This window comes from Antechinus flavipes, chromosome 4 (assembly GCF_016432865.1).
Source record: "Antechinus flavipes isolate AdamAnt ecotype Samford, QLD, Australia chromosome 4, AdamAnt_v2, whole genome shotgun sequence".
NCBI lineage: Eukaryota > Metazoa > Chordata > Mammalia > Dasyuromorphia > Dasyuridae > Antechinus > Antechinus flavipes.
Window position 1 is genome coordinate 190931530 of NC_067401.1, and position 18244 is coordinate 190949773.

Sequence of the window (18244 nt, forward strand, 5' to 3'; positions counted from 1 at the left end):
ATTTTTATTAATTCCCTTGAAATTCTTGACCTTTTATTCTTTCAGATGAATTGTTTTTTCCTAGATCAGTAAAGTAGTTTCTTGGGAGTTTGATCGGTATAGCACTGAATAAATAGGTAGTATTGTCACCTTCATTATATTCACTGGACCTATTCAAGAGCACTTGATATCTTTCCAATTGTTTAAATATGACTTTATTTGTGTGGAAAGTGTTTTGTAGTTTTGCTTATATAGTTCCTGACTTTCCTTTGGCAGATAGATTCCCAAATATTTTATACTATTGAAAGTTATTTTAAATGGAATTTTTCTTTGTATCTCTTGTTGTTTGGATTTTGTTAGTGATATTATCTCCTTTCTTAACTATTGCCTGTTTAGGGATAGTAGAGAAGGATGAAAGGGGGGTGGGGGGGGAAGAATAAAGTAAAAAAAAAATGCCCAGCAGTGAACAAAAAAACAATTTGGAAGGAAGCAAAAAAGGATGGAGACTCACAAATATAATTTTTTCTATTAATATATATATATATATATATATATATACACACATATATACACACACACACACACACACACACACACACACACACACACACTTTCTTGAACTGGTATTTTGTAAGCATTCTTTGTTTCAAGTTCAGAGTTCTGGTCCATAACATCTCCCACTTTCTTTTGTTTTTAGAACACAGGTGGTCACTTTCCCTGACTTCTCAAGGAGATGAGAATCCCAAAAAAGGAGGTGATCACGCCTTCCCTGACTCCTCAAAAAAGGGGTGAAAACAACATAAAAAGAGGTGATCATGCCCTCACTGATGTTTCAGGAAGGGAGATGAAAACACCAAAGGAAATGGGAAATCAATATGGGAGATATGACACATACTTACATAAATTACATAAGCTCATAGTAACACAGGCTAGTAGTGATGTGACAAATAACATGAATCAACATGAGAATTTATACATGTCCATAAGTCCTAGAAATAGTCCAAAACCAATCTATTGTCCATTACTTCACATTTATAGAAAATCCAATGATTCCTGCAGATTTTGAAGTTCGACAGTCTTATCAACAATTTTTTATCTCAGGGAACCCAATGGTTCTGAAGTTCTGTAACAGTCTTAACAATTTTTCATCTCAGGAAATCCAATGACTGCTGCTGGTTTTAAAGTTCTGTAACGGTCTTGTTATCTGCCATGTTCTTTCAGTGTCAGATGTTTTTAGGTCTTCTTTGTTTTGAGGTTTTTTTCTCTTTTTCTGTCTCTCTCTGATAGACAAGGTGAATATGGCTTGTTAGCCCCCATCTGATTCCTTCTCCATCTGTAGAAATATAAGCAAACCCTCTTCCCCAAGCAGTTAACCTATCTAGTCTCTTCTATTTATCACTTTCTAAATTTCTCCTCATCACCTGGCAATTACATTGGAGCTATTTGCACTAGACACTGTCCTTCTGTTGGGTTAAAAAGCCTATATTCTTCCCAACTGTAATCCCTTTCTGCCATCTGATTGCTTTTTGGCCGATAGATCATGTAATCCCTTTCTGCCATGTTTTTTGGCTGATTGATGAGAGCCCTGAACTTCTAAAGGTGTAACCTCAGCTGCCATTATGTCTTTTGTTTGAGGTTTTGGAGCTGGGCCCTGCCTCTCATTTCCCTGAGCCAAGCAAGCTACATTCTGAGACCCACTGGAAGCCCTTGTGGCATTTTGGACATAGGGTTTTAGGTCTTCTCTCACCTTGTCCTCTCACTCTATCTCTATACCTACATTGGGCTCTCAGATGCCCTATTTTTCTACATTGAAAGCATTGGTGAGTCTCTCTCTAAAAGTCTCTTGCCAAGAGGGACCCTGTCTTCCCATGATTATCATAGTCTGATTATAATAAGCATTTGTGCCCAATGTGGCACAGCATCTTATGATCTCCTCTAAAGGAGCATCTTTGTGTAGTCCCCATATAATTCTTCTGCAAACCCTATTAGCATTTTCCTTAACCAGTTGTCTTATAATTCTTGTAGCTGCATTTTCTTGTGACAGCTGTTTGCAATTACCCATAACAGCTTATGAACAGATCACTGCTGCTGCAAAAAAAGCTTGGGACTCTTTCCCAGAGAAAGATGGAGGTAAAGCCTTCACAAAAATAGAGCAAGGTCCCAATGAACCTTTTGCTGATTTTGTGGGACATCTGCAAACATCCCACAAAATCTGCAAAGTGGACTTTGCTCTATTTTTGTGAAGGCTTCCCATCAATCTTTTCCTGGGAGGGAACTCCATGCTTTTATTACAGCAGTAGCAATTTGCTCATATGCTACTGTGCTGAATTGTCTGCATACTGACTTTCACCTGCTAGTTGGTCAAAGGTGATTTGTATGTTAACTCCAGTTTGCCTATTTCGTTGGGCTTAAATCCTGCATAATTCACTATACTCTGAAAGCCACAAGTTTTGTCTAGGTTTTAAACATGTCCTTGCTATAGATTTCCAATTACTAGGGGTTAAAATTTCAGAAGCCAAACTATCTTAACATAAGACAATGTAGCCCATAAAGAGTGCAACCCTTTTTCAAATCCTTAATTTTTTCCAGATTAAAAGGAGTGTATCTTCTCCTTTGTTGACCTGAAGAGTCAAGCTCTTCAATTACAGGGTATGCATTTATTTTTAAATCAGATATTGCCTGTCCTTTTTTGGCCTTAAGCAGTGCCTTTTGTAATCTTGTCATAGGCTGCTTCTTCATAGGTGGTGCTGATTGTGTTACTGCCTTCTCCCCCTCCTCCTTCTCCCTCCACCTATGAAGGGTTAACTGAGGGGGGGTAGGTCAGGGGATAGGGAATGCCCTAATTGCTCCTGCTGTGAAGCACCACGCTCAGAATTGTACTTAACTCCACCTTACCTGATTCTTCATTCTTTTCCCCTAATTTGTCTGGATCCTCCCTCTACTGATCTTTCTTTTTTTCCCTTATTCTATAACTTATATAATTTCCTAAGGCTAGTCGTATTAAGTTATACGTATAAAGTGTTTCTTTGGAAATTGAGTCAGGTCCATTATCATTGTAGTATTCACATAGTTGTTCTCCTAATTTCCACTCGTCTGGATCCAATTCTTTTTCCTTAGAGAACCAAGAAGATGTGTACTGTACTGTTTCTGAAAGTTCAATGATCTGCTCCCAAGTTACAATTAAACCTTGATTTTTTATCAGTCTGATCAAGGTTTCGACATTTTCCTTTCGGTGGTGAAATCTCCCTTCTAAACATGTCTCATTTTAGCCAGAATACTACTTTAACCCTTAACAAAGTTTCCTTGTCTATTTTTGTACTCACCCTAATTTCTGTGTTACAGATGATGGTTCTTTGCCCCATGTTGGGCACCAAAATATAATGCTCTCTTTGGTTCGGTTTCCTTGGGGTCTCTGAGAGCAGCTTTTGTTTCAGTACCACAAGTACAGCCAAATGTTAAAGTCCAAATTAAAGTCCAAATCCTTTATTGTCTCCTTCAAAGTCATGTCTCCTTCACTTGGGGCTCGGCTAGTTTTCTTAGAGGCCTATCTCTCTCCTTGGTTCCAAGAGCTTGAGCTCCCACCTGCCTTCTCTGGCTTCTCAATTTCCCCAAATAAATCCTGGCTAAAGCTCCTAGCTTATATGTTCTACACTGAGTATAAACCAATCATTATATCACTAGGAAACCATTATTTGTTGTAGGATTAAATCAATGCTAAACTAGATTTAACCATTGTCTCAATTCATTTAAGTACCTTGTAAGCATCCTTTGTTTCAAGTTCAGAGTTCTGGCCCATAATAGTATTTGTTGTTATATTAATCCTCCCTGATATTCTGCTGGGCAGAATGACAATGCTCTTTTGTTTTGTATTGCTTTTCTGCTTTTCTTTTTTCTTATTGTTTCTTTAAGTAAAATAAATTTTGAAAAAAAATAAACATTTGATAGTTCTTTATTCTTCTCTCCACATCTATTTTTCTGTCTCCTAACACAAAGACCCTATCTTCCATAAAGTCATCCCCTTCTCAATAAGTTAATATCTTTATTCTTTTTTTTGTTGTTCAGTCATGAGTGATTCTTTCATGACTCCATTTGGGAGTTTCTTGCTCATGATACCGTCCAAGTATACCATTTCCTTTTCCAGTTCATTGTACAGAAGAGTAACTAAGACAAGTGTAAGTGACTTGCCCAGTTAGTAAATGTCTTTAGCTAGATTAAAATTTAGCAAGTTTTATTGACTTCAGACCCAGCACTCCATTCACTGTGCTTTATTCTCTCTCTGCTCACCTAGAAGTTTGTTTTCACAACTGAGTCACCATGGCATACTATTTTGAATTACAGTTGTAAAACTGTGGTCAGGGGTTTCCCTTGTAGAGAGTGCTTTTGCTCCCCTTCCTCTTCATAGGTCTTGTGTTGTCATAGGAATTTAATCAACTATATCTTATGGGTGAAATCAATTCACATTCTCACAAGGCACATGTAAAGACAATTTCCCTAGTGGAACTCACAATTAACCAGGAAAGAGGGAATGTGCCATGAGGTGGGATTATGCCATCAACAGGCTAAATCCATAGTATCTTAAAAGAGTTATAACAAGAGGAAAGACACCATAGGCAGAATGCCATGGTGGGTTAAACCCAAAAGGGATTTAGCAAAGATGGCAGATTTACAGGGGAATTTTAACCTCAGGATTTGACATCACAATTCAGCTTTCTGATTGGATACAATAAGATAGAGCCTCCAAAACCCTCCACTGAGGTTGAGCTTATCTCTTCAGCTACTCCACTTAATATACTCCAGATCTCATTACTGGTGGTCTCTACCTCTGCTGCTTTAAAGAATTTAATGTAAATAATAGTACAATCACAATACTTAGAACTGAAGTTTAGTCAATTTTCTGACATTTTTCTATGGTAAAGCTATCTATCCTAATTCAGGTGTTTTCTTGTATGACATATTTTAGACTTCTATCTTATGGTCTGAAAATCCTTAAATTTTCTCCAATTAAGTTCACACTTTATTTGATTTCTAGTCTAAGAGAATCCCCTCTCACAAAGACTTGCTAGTTAACTACTCTTTGGGGTTGCACTTGAGGGAAAACAGAGGAAAAAATAAAGGCCCTTCTCAGAATTTACATTCACTAGGGAGAAACAAAACATAAATAAGTAGGTTTTTGTACGTGGAAAAGTGGGGGTGGCATGGAAGGAATGAGAAAGACCTTAAAATGAGACTGAAATTCAAAGAGGTGAAAGGGAAGGCAATTCCATGCTTAGGGTAGGAAGGAGCCCAGGATTTTCTGAGAAAAAAAAAAAAAGTCGAAGGAGCCTGAATGTCAAGTCCAGAGTGTTGTGAAAATGAATAATGTGAAATCATTCTAGACAGATCTAGAAGAACTTAAGACTAGGAAGAGCTTTACATGCCAGTTTACAGTTTATCCTAGAGGTAATATGGAAAGTGTGAGGTCAGATCAAAGGTTTGGGAATATCAGTTTGGCAGCTGCGATCCCAAGGACACATTGGAGCTGGAGTAAACTTGCATATATGCTATGAGGTAGGAAAGCCTAATTAAGGCGACCATGACAATGACTTGAAACGGTACCCGAGAGTAGAAATGCACAACCCTAAAAAGTTGCCCAAACAGCAGGTGTTATCTACATTCCTACTCCTCAAATCTAGGTGCGGCGGAAACTTCCAAGTCCAGGCCGGGAATGCCCCTCCCCCACACACTCCGAGCTCCCCAAAGGCCAACACGGCCGCGGAAACTAGGCCAAGGATACAAGTGGCGGCAAAGTCACCCTAGGGTGAAGTGAGGGGAGAAAACTGATTAATTCGCCAGCCTCTTAGCACCCACAAGCCTAGAAGGTGATGAGAGACACGTCCCAAAGGAGACCAGAGCCACGCAGCTCTGCTAGCGCGCTCCCTTCTCTAGCTTCTGCGCACCGCCCCCACGGCCTTACCCCCACCCCCACGTCGGTTCCCCTCCCCTCCTCTTACCACTTTGGACCGCACCCTTGCGCCTGCGCCCTGCCCGCACTGGGTCTGCGGTAGCCATGCTGAACCCGGACTAGGAGGAGAGATGGGGGGAGTGCGACAGTCGCTGGAAAGAAACCCAGGTTGAGAGAGGAAACAGTAGCAGAACCGTGGATCTAGGTCTGGGGTACAGAAAACCCCAGGCCTCCCCAGGCATTCCTAAAAAAACCTACGGAAAACTTGCCCGGATGGCTAGTGGAGGGGGCTAATAGCACGTGACCTGCCTTAACCAATCCCGGCACTGCTGACGTGGCCTCGCGGTCCCGATACTCTTTCCCCCCAGGAAGGGAGGGGCCAGGGGTGCCGCCCCCCCACCGCTGCAGTTTCCGGGGGGGTGACACCCCGGATTACACCCTCCCCCCCACACCGAGGCGAGGGGAGCACCAGAGCCCCCGCGGGAGGGTTGCCGGAGCCAGGTGAGAAAGGCCTTCCTTTTGAGGTAATGTCAGTCATTCAGGTTTTCAGCCAATAGGTAGGATGGTGAAGTGGGGTCCTGGGGGGTGGTGAGGGTTGCGGCGGGGGGAGGGGGTACGAAATATTGTCAGGCATTTTGCGTCTAATAGCGTGGGAGAAGTTGGGGTCAGTACGGAGGCAAGGGGGCACCTATGGTGGGGGAGGGGAAGTGTCCAATCACCCACTTTCCTGTCAATGAGAGGACTGGGTTACCGGTATGTGACTTCCCTCCCCATCGTCCCTTAGGGGTGCAGGAATCCAGAGTCAGGTGAGAACGGAAGTATTTTGAGGGGATTAAGGAGGGGGATTTAATGGTCTGGGAAAGAGAGAATAGTGCCTGCTGCCCATCCCTACTAACTGTGTGATGTTTTTAAATGACCTTTGGCATGGTATTAACCCTGGGAACCAGTTTTCGAGATGCAGTTGTGTTCAGCTTCAGGGTCTCCCCCACACACACTTTGATTTCCTAACCCTTGCGGGGAGGGTTATAGTGCTCCCTTTGTGTCATTGATGTTGGGAAGCTTGCAGTTATCACATGGCTGTTCTTGCATTTGCAAGATTCAGCTTCGCATTCACGTGTATGTGAGTGCTATTCCCCCCCCCCCTTCTCCCTTCCCCCTTCCTGAGGCACAAAACGCTATGTATCTTAGCTTCATTTGGTGGGGAGGGAGAAAATAAGTCAGGAATTTGGGTTATGTAAAAAGGGCAAACAAGAGGATTCAAGGTCGAGGCTGGGGGAAAAGGGGGAGGGGGGCGGAAGAACGGAGGCTGGGGCCCGGGGTGGGACCCAGCACCAGAGCCAATGCCAAGAATCTTCATTTTACCCTTTTGTCCCATTTCACTCTCCCCAAGTGCCTCCAACCCCACTGTCAGGCCTTTCCCAAAATGCTGGGCTGGCTGTTGCATTTCCAAAAATATTTTCTTGCTGCTTCAGCGAGGGCCTGTGACTCAGAAGCCCGGGAAGGGCTGGAGAAGAGGGGAGGGATCTATCTGGTGGGAGTGATTTTTCCGGAATCTCAAAGGGGGAAAGCTCTTCTTTATCTTTTTCTCTTGCTAGGGCCTCGTGCCTTTCCCTGACCTTCAGGGTAGGCCCTTCCATAGGCCTTTTACTGCTTAGCCCAGAGAGAAGGAGGCACCACAGCAGGAGGGGGGAAGGGAGGAAGTTTGGCAAAGTTGCTGTGTCACGACTGCAGCAAGGTGGGGGCTCAGGGTGGCCTCACTTCCGAGGGGAGCACCTAGGCCTTTCTATGTTCAAGGAATGAGGGGCACACCTGCCAGCTTCCCTTCCCCACCCACCATATCAGCCCAGTATTATCCCTGTTTGTGGTCGATGAGGAGAGAAGTAAAGAGGCCACCCACTGGCGGCCATCTTAACATCTAGAAGGCCCAGCCAGATCCTGGCTCTTAGCTCAACCAGGACTCCCAGGCCCTCCTCTTGTGTCACTCCTTTAACTCCCCTAAACTGCAATTTCTGGGAGGCCAAAGGGGACAAGGATTTGAGGTATCAAAGCCTTATAGCCCCAGTGGAGTCATTGAGAGGAGCCCCCCCCCCTAAAAAAAGGTACTCAGAGAGGAAGGGTTCCTTAAGTAGCTGCAGGACTTGTGGGAGATGCATCTTTTTTTTTTCCGTGGAGAAAAGTTTGAAAATGGCAAGTTAAACCCCGCTAGAACTATGGAAGGGTTGGGAGAGAAGGAGCTCGACAATGGCCGACGATGTTAGCCTTGGGCAGTGTGTGGTTTTCCTTTGGCTAGATTTTGGCTTGATTTCCTGGCTCCGTGGCTAGGCATTAGAGCTGCACAATTTTAAGTCCTCTTATGTCAGAGCCAGTGGAGTGTGGAGTTTTGTTGAATTCTATAGTGAACTTTTTGTTCCAAGCTCGTTTTACCGCACCGAGGATCGCAGAGAGGTCTGTGAAGCCTAGTCTGAAGAGAGTGAAAGGCAGGAAGGGGGAAGCGGGAAGGTGTTCGTGAAGCAAGGTTTTCATTTATATTGGAGATTTTGTGCCCTTAGTGGATTTTTTTTTTAAAGTTATCTTATAACAGAAGGAAAGCAGGGTTTTAAGGAATTGATTTTTGGAAATTAGCAGCCACGGGAAGGACGTGGGCCCCCTTCATTTCCGTGTTCCTAGGACACAAAGCAGGCCGTGCTCTGGTATCCTTCCCTAAGATGGCGTCTCCTTACTCCCTTTTTGCAGGGATCCAACTGCTGTAGCTGTAGCGTCTTGGAGAACAACAACCAGTCGCATCCAACTGCCACGCCCCCGCCCGGGCGCAAGACCAACGACGCCCACGTGGCCCCCATCCCTGTTCCCCCCCCCCTTCCTTGCCCATCGCCCGTTTAGCCAGCCAATAAGAGAGCAACGAATGGCACTACCCATCCCGCCTTCACCAATCGCTTGGCTTGCCAGACAGATTTGGAGGAGAGGAAGACGACGGCCGGAAGGGAAGGAGCTGTGGGTGTGGGAGACCCCACTGCTCTTCTATGCCCTCCCTTCCCCCGACCTTCCTCCCGCTCTTGGGTCCCGGGACCATCATACAGCCTATTGGCGCCCTCGGTGGGCGGGCTGTGGCTTCCTTATGGGCCAATGTAGGGAAGCTCTGCCTGGTGACTGAAACAGAGGAGGCAGGCCAGTGATGTCATTACTGTAGCCCACCAATGGGGAAGTCGCCCGCGGAGGGGCGGGCTTCTAGGCCTCCCCTACCCCCGTGCTTGTGCGCGCTTGCCGGAGGGGAAGTCGCGAGCACGGTGGTGAGCGGGAGCTACGGAGCTCCGCCCTCTTCCCCGCCCCCCACCCCCGACTATATATAAAGGGGCAGAGCGGAGCTCCGCGGCGCCATTTCGCGCTGGAGCTGAGCGGCCTGTAGTCTGGGGGAGGAGTATCGGTCCCACAGCTACTGGGGTGGCACAACTCTGGAGTTCGCCATTACAATCCACATCCATCCGTTCGGAGATGTCCCTTGGCTTGGCCTGGGACCAACTTTGGCGAGTACTGCAGACCCCATAGAAACCTTTGAGCTACCCTCTCTTGGGCCCCGCCCAATACGCTGGGCCTGTCTGCGGCGCCTTCCCGCCCCCTCCTCTTCCCTTAAGAGATCAAAGATGGAGGCGTCGGCGCTCTAATTCCGTGCCCATCCGCTGCCATCCGATTCCAGAATCGGCTTCTAGACACTTCAGCCATCCGTAGCAGAAAGTTAGAAACCGGGACACGCAGCATCAGGTCGTATTTAATTGCCAGTGTTAGAAATCTGGGCTCTGTTGCTGGGACCGAAGAACCTCCCTCTCAGATCCCTAACTCGTTCGCCTCGACTTTGGGCCGCCGCCATTTTCCAACCGGCCGCCGCCTGAGCAGCGCGCCGTGGCGCTAAGGCCTCCTCCAGGTGCTGCAGAGAGGGCAGTGCATTGGTGCCAGCCCGTCCGGGGTCGGGAGGAGCTCCCCGGGGGGGCCGAGAACAGCCGGCCCCCCCTCCTGGGTTATGCAGGACACGGTCGGACTGGGGCAGAGGGGACCCGAGGCCATCTGGACTTGCTGCGGCTAAGGACGGTGCAGAACCCGGGACTGCTAGGATGCTGCAGAACGTGACCCCCCACAGCAAGTACGTCTTAAACGCGGGTGTTGAACTGTTGTATCTGGAGCCGCGCAGCTAGGTTTTGGCGGGGGTGAAGGGTAGGAATGGGCTATTTTGTGGAGAGATGAGCTGCACTGTTTTTTGTCAGCAGAGCTGACCCAATTTATGGCTTTAGAAGCTTGGGATGGGCGGATTTGGGCTTTTGGATTTTTTTTCCCGGGGGTGCATGCTGTCTTAAATGCCGGTTGTGGGGGTGTGGTGGGGATGAGTTGCTTCTGTGGCACATTGACAGGTGGGAGTTGAGAGTCAGCTGGTTCTTAGTGGTTCCTGTGTATTGGCTGAGATCCTAACTGGTTCAGTGTAAGGCTCTAGCTCTTGGGTTGTGTTGGGTTGCCATGGCAATGGTGCTGTGGGAGCAGACTGAATTTGTTTGGTGTTTTGGTGGGGAAGCATACTATATATTATACATATATAAAGTTAAATAGTTCATTGTGGTGATTTTCTTGTACGCGTCCTTTTCCTTTCCAATAAAGGTTCAAAATTGTAGTGTTCTTTTTGATTTAATTTGGTGGGTCTGAAATGTAATTGGGTTAAGAAATTCCTCAGGAAGATTTTATTCCAACATTCTTTATTCCAAGAGCTCCACCAAGAGCCTTAGTTGTGTGTTGTAAACAATTAAACGTTAGTTGACAAGCATATAGATCCTACTATGTTCCAGGCTCTGTGCTAAGTTCTGGATATATAGTCTCAATGAGTTCACGGTTTGATAGGGGACATGACATAAAAACAATTGTGCACAAACAAGGTATTTTTCAACTAAAACAATTTTTAAAAGGGACTAGTAAGGGAGCCATTTTCACTCATTCTCCAACCCTGGACTGAATTAGGGCCTTCCAGATTTAGCTTAACAAAACCAATTTTTGTTTTCAAAAAAGACATCTAAGGCATGTCTTTTTGGTTAATGTATTTTGGAATTAATTATAAGAATTGCTTTTGCTGCCTCTGACTTTGATCTTATTTCATGAACCTTTTTGTTGGTGGTATTAAAGTTTGTGCTGCATGACTGTAGCTGGACTCTTGAAGTAACAATGAAATCATGTTTCTAAATTAATTTGGTCTTTTCCTTATCCAATCTGTGGTAAGGTGAATTTTGTACTTCCAAGACTGACCAGAGTTTCTTTCCTCTGCAAAGAGGGTACAAGGGTGTTTCTGTTTTGTTTTTTAGTACTCTGCCTTTTTTGATATCATGGGCTTTGTTCTCTAGGGCTCTGGGCCTGAATCCAAGTGATCATACCACCATTCAATGAAATCAAATGAAAATATTTGTAAAGCTCTTAGTACAGTGTCTGGCTCTTCCTAGGCACTTTATAAATGCTAATTTCCCTCTTCCCTGGACCCGGTGATAGTTTTATTCCCATATGGGAATAAGCCATTGGCCCTTTTTCAGACTCAGAATTGAAATGCTTAAACCATTCCCTTCACTCAACTTAAAATCTTTTCTCCCTCAGGCTCCCTGGGGAGGGGAATGCGGGCCTATTGGGCCTGGGCCCTGAGGCAGCAGCCCCAGGGAAGCGGATCCGGAAACCTTCTCTGTTGTATGAAGGATTTGAGAGCCCAACCATGGCCTCAGTGCCTGCTCTGCATCTTCCCCCTGCCAATCCACCACCCCCTGAAGTATCTAATCCCAAGAAGCCTGGTCGGGTCACTAATCAGTTGCAGTACTTACACAAGGTGGTGATGAAAGCCCTGTGGAAACATCAGTTTGCGTGGCCATTCCGGCAGCCAGTAGATGCCGTCAAACTGGGCCTGCCGGTGAGTAGAGTGCCTGGGATGAGAAGAAAGTGGAATAAAATGGGCATTATTGTGTATGAATGGGGTGGGGGGGGAATATTAGAACAGGTGCTGCGGCCCCCAAGGGTATTATCAATCCCCCATGATTAGAAGATGGGATTTCTCCCAAATACTATACTTTAAAATACTAGGATCAGTTTAGATCCTTCTTTGCCTTAAGAGTACCTCTCTTTCCCCATTGATCATCCCTAGCATATCTCCTCATATGTCCCTCCCTAACTTATGACCTGGCTCCCTTTTGCAGATTCCTGCCTGGGGTTGGGAGAGGACCACGGTGGCTAATATCCTTAGCTTCTTCCTACCCCTCATGCTGCCCACGGAATAGCCAGCCCCAGAGGTAATGTCACAGACCTCCCAGAAAGGGTTGGGAATAAGAGGGTGGTTAGGGGGATGATAGGAAACTTCATGGAGGTAGAAACCAATTTCTGAATATTAGCACTATTTTTCAAGTCCCAGCCTTTTTCCTTGTAGTTGGGGGTGGGGGCCGCAGTTTAGGGATAGGGCTGTAAGCCCTTTAAAAGCCTAGGGTGTGAGTGTGAATAGAGAAAAGTGAGGATCCATTTAATTCTGAGATGTGCTATTTATTTCCCTAGGACTACCACAAAATCATCAAACAACCCATGGACATGGGAACCATCAAACGACGCTTGGAAAACAACTATTACTGGTTGGCCTCTGAGTGTATGCAGGATTTCAATACCATGTTCACCAATTGCTACATCTACAACAAGGTGGGTCCACCTCCATTGAGGTATACACCACTTAATATCTCCATGTAGTGTCAGCTTCTCTCCAGACTGATTTGGGAAGTTCCATTGCCACCAGATGGTCTTTAACAAGAAGGTTAGAGTATGTATGCTCCCATTGTGAGCAGGGGGGTCGCTTCTTTTCCTGCCCCCTATAAAATATCCTTCATGTTCTCAATTTCTCCTTAGTTCACCAAAATTCTGCTTTGACATATTTGAGTTAACCTTCACTTCTAAAGTAAAGGATCCGGACTCTGGAACACCATAGCAATAAAAGAAAAAACATTGAATCTAGCCATTTCTTCACATAAGAAACACAGAAAAGTGAAGTATCTTGCCTAAAACAACCTCAGTCATTAGGATGCAAGTCTAAACTGCAAAATGCTTTTTTCCCCCCTTTTTTGTTAAACTTTGAATAAAAAAAAATTTTAAGTGCTAAAAAATGAATGCTAATCACTTTTCAGAGATAGTGGTTAATACTTTCTTTGCATAAATAGGGATTATTATAATCCTAGGGAATCTTTACAGTAAAGAAAATTTTTTCCTTGAATTTTCCCCACAATTTATCATTTGTTTTATCTTAATGGAATTGCCTTAGCTAGGTATCAAGGTAAGCATCCAAGGCTCTTAAATAATTCCCTAGGCCTGGGAGGTTTGTAAGGAGGGAAGTTTTTATTCCCCCTAACAATTGTTGGTTTTTCCCCAATAGCCCACAGATGACATTGTATTGATGGCACAGACACTAGAAAAGATCTTTTTGCAGAAGGTGGCACTGATGCCATCTGAAGAACAGGAACTGGTGGTGACCATTCCCAAGAATAGCCACAAGAAGGGGGCAAAGCTAGCAGGTAACATGGATTGGTAGTTTGGGTGGAAAGATATTTGGGCTGGCAGAACAGAATGAACCCCAACTTCACTAATGGCTTGGACACAGTCCAAGAGAAAAATTTTATAATAGCTCATCTATTACCTATTTTTAAAAATAATATTTATTTTATTCACCAGCACTTCAGAGCAGCCTCACCAATGCCCACCAGGTGCCTGCTGTCTCTTCTTTGTCTCACACACCTTTGTATGCCCCATCACCTGAAATTCCCACCACTGTCCTGAACATTCCCCATGGCTCAGTCATCTCTTCTCCCCTTCTCAAGTCTCTGCACTCTGCTGGCACCCCTTTACTAGCAGTTTCTACAGCACCTACTGCCCAGCCACTCACCAAGGTGAGATCCTACAAATTTCTTGTTGGGAGTAGGATATGCACTATAAAAAACTACCCATCCTCTTTCTAATTCCTTTTTTTTTTTTTTTTTTTTTAGAAAAAGGGGGTGAAGCGGAAAGCAGACACCACCACGCCAACACCAACAGCTATCCTAGCTCCTGGTTCCCCAGCCAGCCCCCCTGGGGGTGGCCCAGAGCCCAAAGCAGCCAGGCTGCCCCCTACACGCCGGGAAAGTGGCCGTCCCATCAAACCCCCACGAAAAGACTTGCCAGACTCCCAGCAACAGCACCAGAGCTCTAAAAAAGGGAAGCTGTCAGAGCAATTGAAACATTGCAATGGCATTTTAAAAGAGCTTCTTTCCAAAAAACATGCTGCTTATGCCTGGCCTTTTTATAAGCCTGTGGATGCTTCAGCTCTTGGCCTACATGACTACCATGATATAATTAAGCATCCCATGGACCTCAGCACTGTTAAGGTACCTACTTTAGGGGATGGCTTGGAATACTCGGTCTCAATAATTAGATGTTTATATGTCTATCCCTGCCCAGACTTTTAAAAAGCACAGAAAAGTTAGGAATTAGGTTTTTGTGTGAGGTAAATATCCTATGTTCTGAAGCAGGCTCAGTTTACCCTTTGGTTTTGAGAGAACTACCTTTACTAACAGTGTAGTGTGCCTTGGTTGAAAAAAAAAGTAGAAAGGAATCTATGATAGAGGAATAATTAGATGTCTTAGTCTCAGACCTTTTATTAAAATTATCTTTCTAGCTTGCAGACATGACAGCCCTCAGCCAGCCAAGTCCTTTGGCTTCAAATTTAGATTTGACTGTGGACCTAGAGATCTTAGAGAAAATCTCTCTTGAGGGTGAGGCTATCCCTACTGTGTTATATCTGTGATATGGGACTGTGTCATTTTAAGGAAGAGGAAAAAATGCATTATCTTCCCTGGGTTTTAAGTTCTGGGTATCCTTTAACATAGTCTTCCTTCCCATAGCGAAAGATGGAGAACAGAGATTACCGAGATGCACAAGAGTTTGCAGCTGATGTGCGGCTTATGTTTTCCAACTGTTACAAATATAATCCTCCTGATCATGATGTTGTTGCCATGGCACGAAAGCTACAGGTAAAGCTTGGAGTTGGGAGTCAGTTGAGGATGAATTTGGGCAGCATTCCCTTGATGACTTTTTCCTTTAAACAGAAGCTTTTAATGGCAGAATGTGTGTGATAATGGTTGGTGGATGGGTGTGAACATTTGAAGGTGTGATCTCCAGTCCCCCACTAGGATATGTTTATCTTTGTCTCCAGGATGTGTTTGAATTTCGATATGCCAAGATGCCTGATGAACCATTGGAGCCAGGACCCTTACCTGCCTCAACTGTTCTTCCCCCTGGCTTGGCTAAATCATCTTCTGAGTCCTCTAGTGAGGAGAGTAGTAGTGAAAGTTCTTCAGAAGAGGAGGAAGAGGAGGAGGAAGAAGAGGAAGAAGAAACTGAAAGCTCCGACTCAGAAGAAGAGAGGGCCAACAGATTGGCTGAGTTACAGGAACAGGTATTATGCATTCCTGACAGGTTTTGTAAAAATAGAATTTACTTCCTGTTGTTAAGGTGTGGAAGGATGTTTTCCTTTCCTTGATTCCACCCTAATACTAATCAATCTAGTAATGGTTTTTCTCCCTTGCATTTTTTTTTTCCTACTGCAAGCTTCGGGCAGTGCATGAGCAATTGGCTGCTCTATCCCAGGGGCCAATTTCCAAGCCTAAACGGAAACGAGAAAAGAAGGAAAAGAAGAAGAAGCGAAAGGCAGAAAAGCATCGGGGGCGAGCAGGGATGGATGAAGGTGACAAAAGTCCCAGGCTGCCTCGCCCACCACCACCCAAGAAATCCTCAAAGAAGGCAGGTGGTGGTGGCAGCAGTGGCCCTGGGGCAGCAGGGCCTCCCAGCTTTGGTCTTCCTGGAAGTGGTGCCACCAGGTGAGGGTCCAAGATAGAAAATTAGTGGCCAATTAGGATTCAAAGTGAAGTGCTGTGCTATCTCTGTGTTTGTACCTGCATGTTTAGATGTTTAGATTTCATCTGTTTCCCGTCTACGTACTATTCCACTATCAGCTTTTGTTTTGAAGGTGAGAGAAGTACTTAGGACAAGGAAGGGTGAATTGTGAACTTTGGTTTTTTGCTGGGATCCGAGTACTTTATTCCCTCTCTTTAGGCCTCCAAAGAAGGCGATGAAGACAGCTCCACCACCAACAACTGCTGCTTATGATTCAGAGGAAGAGGAAGAGAGCCGACCCATGAGTTATGATGAAAAACGACAGCTGAGCCTGGATATCAATAAGTTACCTGGAGAGAAGCTAGGTCGTGTAGTACACATCATCCAGGCCCGAGAGCCCTCACTCCGTGACTCAAACCCTGAAGAGATTGAGATTGATTTTGAGACTCTCAAACCATCCACACTTCGAGAACTTGAGCGCTATGTTCTTTCCTGTTTGCGGAAGAAGCCAAGGAAACCTTATAGTGAGTGTGTAGGAGAGATACTATATTCCTGAGACCTGTGGGCTGCTGGTGAGGGCAGTTCTGGTCTGCTAGAAAATGAGTCAAGGATAAAAGGAGTAGAGGGGGAGAGGTTTGGAGGACCAGGGGCCTGAGATAAACTTCTCACTCTGTTTCTAGCTATCAAAAAACCTGTGGGTAAGACGAAGGAGGAATTGACTCTAGAGAAGAAACGAGAGCTTGAGAAGCGGCTACAGGATGTGAGTGGTCAGCTTAATTCTACCAAGAAGCCCCCAAAGAAGGGTGAGTTAGGAACACAAACAGAGGGAAATGAATTGTATGTGGTAACTTTCCCTTTTATCAGATTCACTACTTGGGGTCATCCTCACTTCCGTTTTACCTTTCATATTACAGCAAGCGAAAAAGTGGAGTCAGCGCAGCAGGTGGCAGTGTCACGCCTCAGTGCCTCAAGTTCCAGCTCAGACTCCAGTTCATCATCCTCCTCATCTTCCTCTTCTGATACCAGTGACTCTGACTCAGGCTAAGGGACCAGGCAGCAATGGGGCAGGAGGCTCTGCAGGACCGGATTCCCCTAGCCCTCTCCAGAGGTTCCTTCTATTTGGATTCCCTCCTCACCCCATTCCCTCTGTGTGGGAGAGCTGGCTCTGCAAGGGGGAGGGATACATGGACAATTCCCCCTGAGGGGCTTCAAGGGACAGGAAGAGGGGATTCCCCTTGGGCTTGAAGTTCCCCACTTTAAAATAGACTGAGTGTGGGGAGGGGTCTTGGGTAGGTATAAGGTTGGGCTAAAAGCCTGAGGCCACAACTACCAGCTGCCTACTCCCCTCCAAGGGCCCTGTTCTTGAAGTTATTTGTTTTAATTTATTTTAAATGGTGCAGGGTTGGGGGAGGTGGGGCTGGGGGGTTCCCCTAGAATTGGGGAAGGTAAGGAGGGGAGCTTTTTTTTTTTGTTTGTTTGGTTTTTTGTTGTTGTGTTTGGTTGTGTTTTTTGTTTTTTGTTTTGGTTTTTTTGGTTTTGTTTTTTACTTTTTTTTTTCTACCTATCCCTACATCCTATTTTGTTTAGGGCCCTTGGGGTCATACCTTCTCTCTCCAAGAGTCTTTTTGAGCTAAGTCCTCTACCTTTTCCATGTGTCTGTTGATTCTAACTTGTAAATAAAGAAAATATTATTCAAGTTGAAAAATTGTCAGGCTGGGCTTTTTTGATCCCACTTCACTGTATCCATTGCTGATAACACTACTCACTTAGGTCACACATGTTCATTGGTACTATTAGGCAAGGTTTAAGAAACAAATAATGAGAAGATTTTGGAAGGTTTTTATTCCTTACCATACATAAACATGGAATAAGGAAGTTTTAAAAAAAAAAAATTTTATCTCTTGGCTTAAGAAAAATGTGGACATTAAAATTACAAGCTAAAGGTCACTTGTGAGTGAAAGTGCTATAGGAAGAGACTTACTAGCTCATTTACAAGTCAGTATTTCAGAAAAGTCATAACATTTTTAGGTCCATAAATAATTAGTTGATAAATTTGGAATTTTAACCTAGCCCTCTGAAAAGTCTGGTAGTATAAAACATCTAAGTAAAAGTAACAATTCAGTTACTTCAAACCATGCCCCTTTGTCATTTGTGTAGTTCACTGACAAATAACCTTTAGAACCTTTAAACCAGATTGGATTGGGGTAGGGTTGGTTAGGACCTAATTGTAAAAGATGATTCCTTTGATTAAAAACAAAGCAGGGAAGAACTACAGACAGGCTTTGGCAAGGAGGGGTGATGTCAAATTTCTTGGCACTATTCTGTCTTCTGTCTCCATGGCATATCCCATTCTTTGGGATGTATATGGGTTTTTTTTATGCTATATATATAGCCTCAAAGCTGAGTTACCTAGATTTAGTT

The 18244-nt window shown here is 44.7% G+C and overlaps 1 protein-coding gene across 3 annotated transcripts; it reads left to right on the top strand.

Moving 5' to 3' along the window:
* The first annotated feature begins 6321 nt into the window (after positions 1-6321).
* BRD2 (bromodomain containing 2) lies at positions 6322-17528 on the top strand. 3 transcript variants are annotated; one of them, XM_051996348.1, is made up of 13 exons: positions 6322-6421; positions 8654-10052; positions 11534-11837; positions 12470-12607; positions 13332-13470; positions 13628-13842; positions 13939-14316; positions 14833-14961; positions 15144-15386; positions 15539-15807; positions 16043-16347; positions 16504-16626; positions 16738-17528. In XM_051996348.1, exons 2-13 carry the CDS (start codon positions 10024-10026, stop codon positions 16866-16868), a joined length of 2403 nt encoding a protein of 800 aa, XP_051852308.1. In that variant the 5' UTR covers positions 6322-6421; positions 8654-10023; the 3' UTR covers positions 16869-17528. The 3 variants fall into 3 exon arrangements, with proteins under 3 accessions (XP_051852308.1, XP_051852309.1, XP_051852311.1); XM_051996349.1 differs by having other exon boundaries at positions 6340-6444; XM_051996351.1 differs by lacking the exons at positions 6322-6421; positions 8654-10052 and adding an exon at positions 12121-12213 and having other exon boundaries at positions 11739-11837.
* The last annotated feature ends 716 nt before the right edge of the window (positions 17529-18244 follow it).